The sequence below is a fragment of the Eimeria mitis genome, genomic scaffold (genome assembly GCF_000499745.2).
Source record: "Eimeria mitis Houghton genomic scaffold, Emh_scaff671, whole genome shotgun sequence".
Taxonomy (NCBI): domain Eukaryota; phylum Apicomplexa; class Conoidasida; order Eucoccidiorida; family Eimeriidae; genus Eimeria; species Eimeria mitis.
In genome coordinates, this window is record NW_013574837.1 from 13,820 (window position 1) to 15,511 (window position 1,692).

General features: G+C 56.0%; 1 protein-coding gene across 1 annotated transcript; it reads right to left on the reverse strand.

Annotated features, from left to right (window-relative positions):
* Positions 1-1,034: 1,034 nt before the first annotated feature.
* On the reverse strand, positions 1,035-1,517 carry EMH_0019310 (uncharacterized protein; the record flags this gene model as incomplete). Its single annotated transcript, XM_013501337.1, has 1 exon — positions 1,035-1,517. The coding sequence occupies one exon, from the start codon at positions 1,515-1,517 to the stop codon at positions 1,035-1,037; it is 483 nt and encodes a 160-aa protein (XP_013356791.1).
* Between the last annotated feature and the right edge of the window lie 175 nt (positions 1,518-1,692).

Below are 1,692 nucleotides of genomic sequence, written 5' to 3' on the forward strand. Positions count from 1 at the left end.
AGAGTGTGGTGGAAGTAAGAGCAGCAAAATAGGAATGATCGATCCAGCAGAGCAAAACTGCTGCGATGGCTGCCCGACCCTTTCCTCAGCGCCTGGCTAGCCGCAGTGGCGCCTGACGCAGCTCACAGTGCCGCCGCTTGGACGTGAAGCAGGAAAGCAGCTGTTTTCCGATGAGTACTGCTTTGTTTACGAGTCGTTTGGTTGAATTTCAGTTACTGCCTCCCGCCCCACCGCGCCGGGTCGCTGCCGACAGGGGCTCCGGCGAAAGCCGCAACAAAGCCCTAAAGGTGGTACCCAGCCCCAGTAGGCAAAGGTACAGCTGGTCGTTTGTGCCCCCCCGCGACCTAGCTCGCAGTGTGCGGGAGGAAAGAGACAAATAGGGAGGCACCGTAGTTAGCCTCCAGCGGAATCGGGGTAGTAAAATAGAAAAATTCGCAGGGCGCTGACAAGGGGTCCGCTAATATCTATCCACCCGTTGCCCACTTCCGCGACCTGCCTGCATGCATACACTAGGTGTAGGTGGTGCAAGGTCAAGTAGGGCACGTAGCTGTTCTGGAGGATCGGTCCTCCTACGCGATCCTCCGAAACCCACTCAGGATCACGTGGGCCTGGCCATTTGATGTAGTTTGATTATCGAGGCGCGGATTAACGCCCGCCCATGGCCTCGGCTGACGTTAATCCGCGTTTCGAGAATATCTGTGTCCTCGAGGCGGAGAAGCCCGCGGGGTCGTTGAAAAACAGTTTTGGGAATCCCGGCGGTTTCCTCGCTAGAGTGCGAGCGAACTGCGTTTATTCCCGAAACTGTTTTAGGAAACCAACGTTAATACTGTGGTGGCATCTCCACGTTGAGGGTAAATCGATGATGTACGCCAACGCGTTGACCCGAGAGCGGACCGCAAACGGTCCAACCCATGGTGTGGCGAACTGCGCTTGCACAAACCACTGCTTCTCACGTATTAGTTGCAGCGCCCGCCCGAGGTGCTGCAGCTGCTCCTGCACATTTCGGCTGAACACAAGCACATCATCCATGTATATCACCATCCATCCCTCGGCGATTGTGGCCCCTGCAGTTTGGCAGGTGCATTAACGAGGCGAAAGGGCATGCAAGTGTACTCCGGCTTGCGACTGCGGGTGTGGAACGCCGTCTTGTGTCTGTCCTCCGGGTGAATGGGGGGGACGAACTCAACTGCTGAGTATACCGCCGAACCCTGTAAGCGGTCAAGGATTTCCTCCACCGTGGGCATCGGAAGCTTCTGCTTTGCTGTAATCTTGTTGAGGGGCTTGAAGTCGATGCCCATACGCCACCTACCGTCCTTTTTCTTCGCCAGCACGGGATTGTGCCCAAAGACGCTAGGCGACGGCTGAACCTTGCCCCTTTTCAGAAGTTCGTCTGCCTGCCGCTCACTTTCCTCCTCAAGGTGTGGAGCTCGTCTGTACCTTGGAACGAAGCTTGGGGCTGAGCCAGGGATGAGTTTGATGCGGTGCACAGAGCGTCCAGCGGGTGGCCTGCCCGCCATTAGCTCTTTCTTATTGAGTACATCTGAGGACTCTTCATTCAATTTTGTCCACTTCTGCCGTTCCTCTGGTGTTCCATTCCCTTTTCCATTCCCCCAAAACTGCGCTCTTTACCAGAGAATGATGACGGAGTGCATGCATATCTCCATTATTATCGTCAGTGCCGCTGCGCTGCCG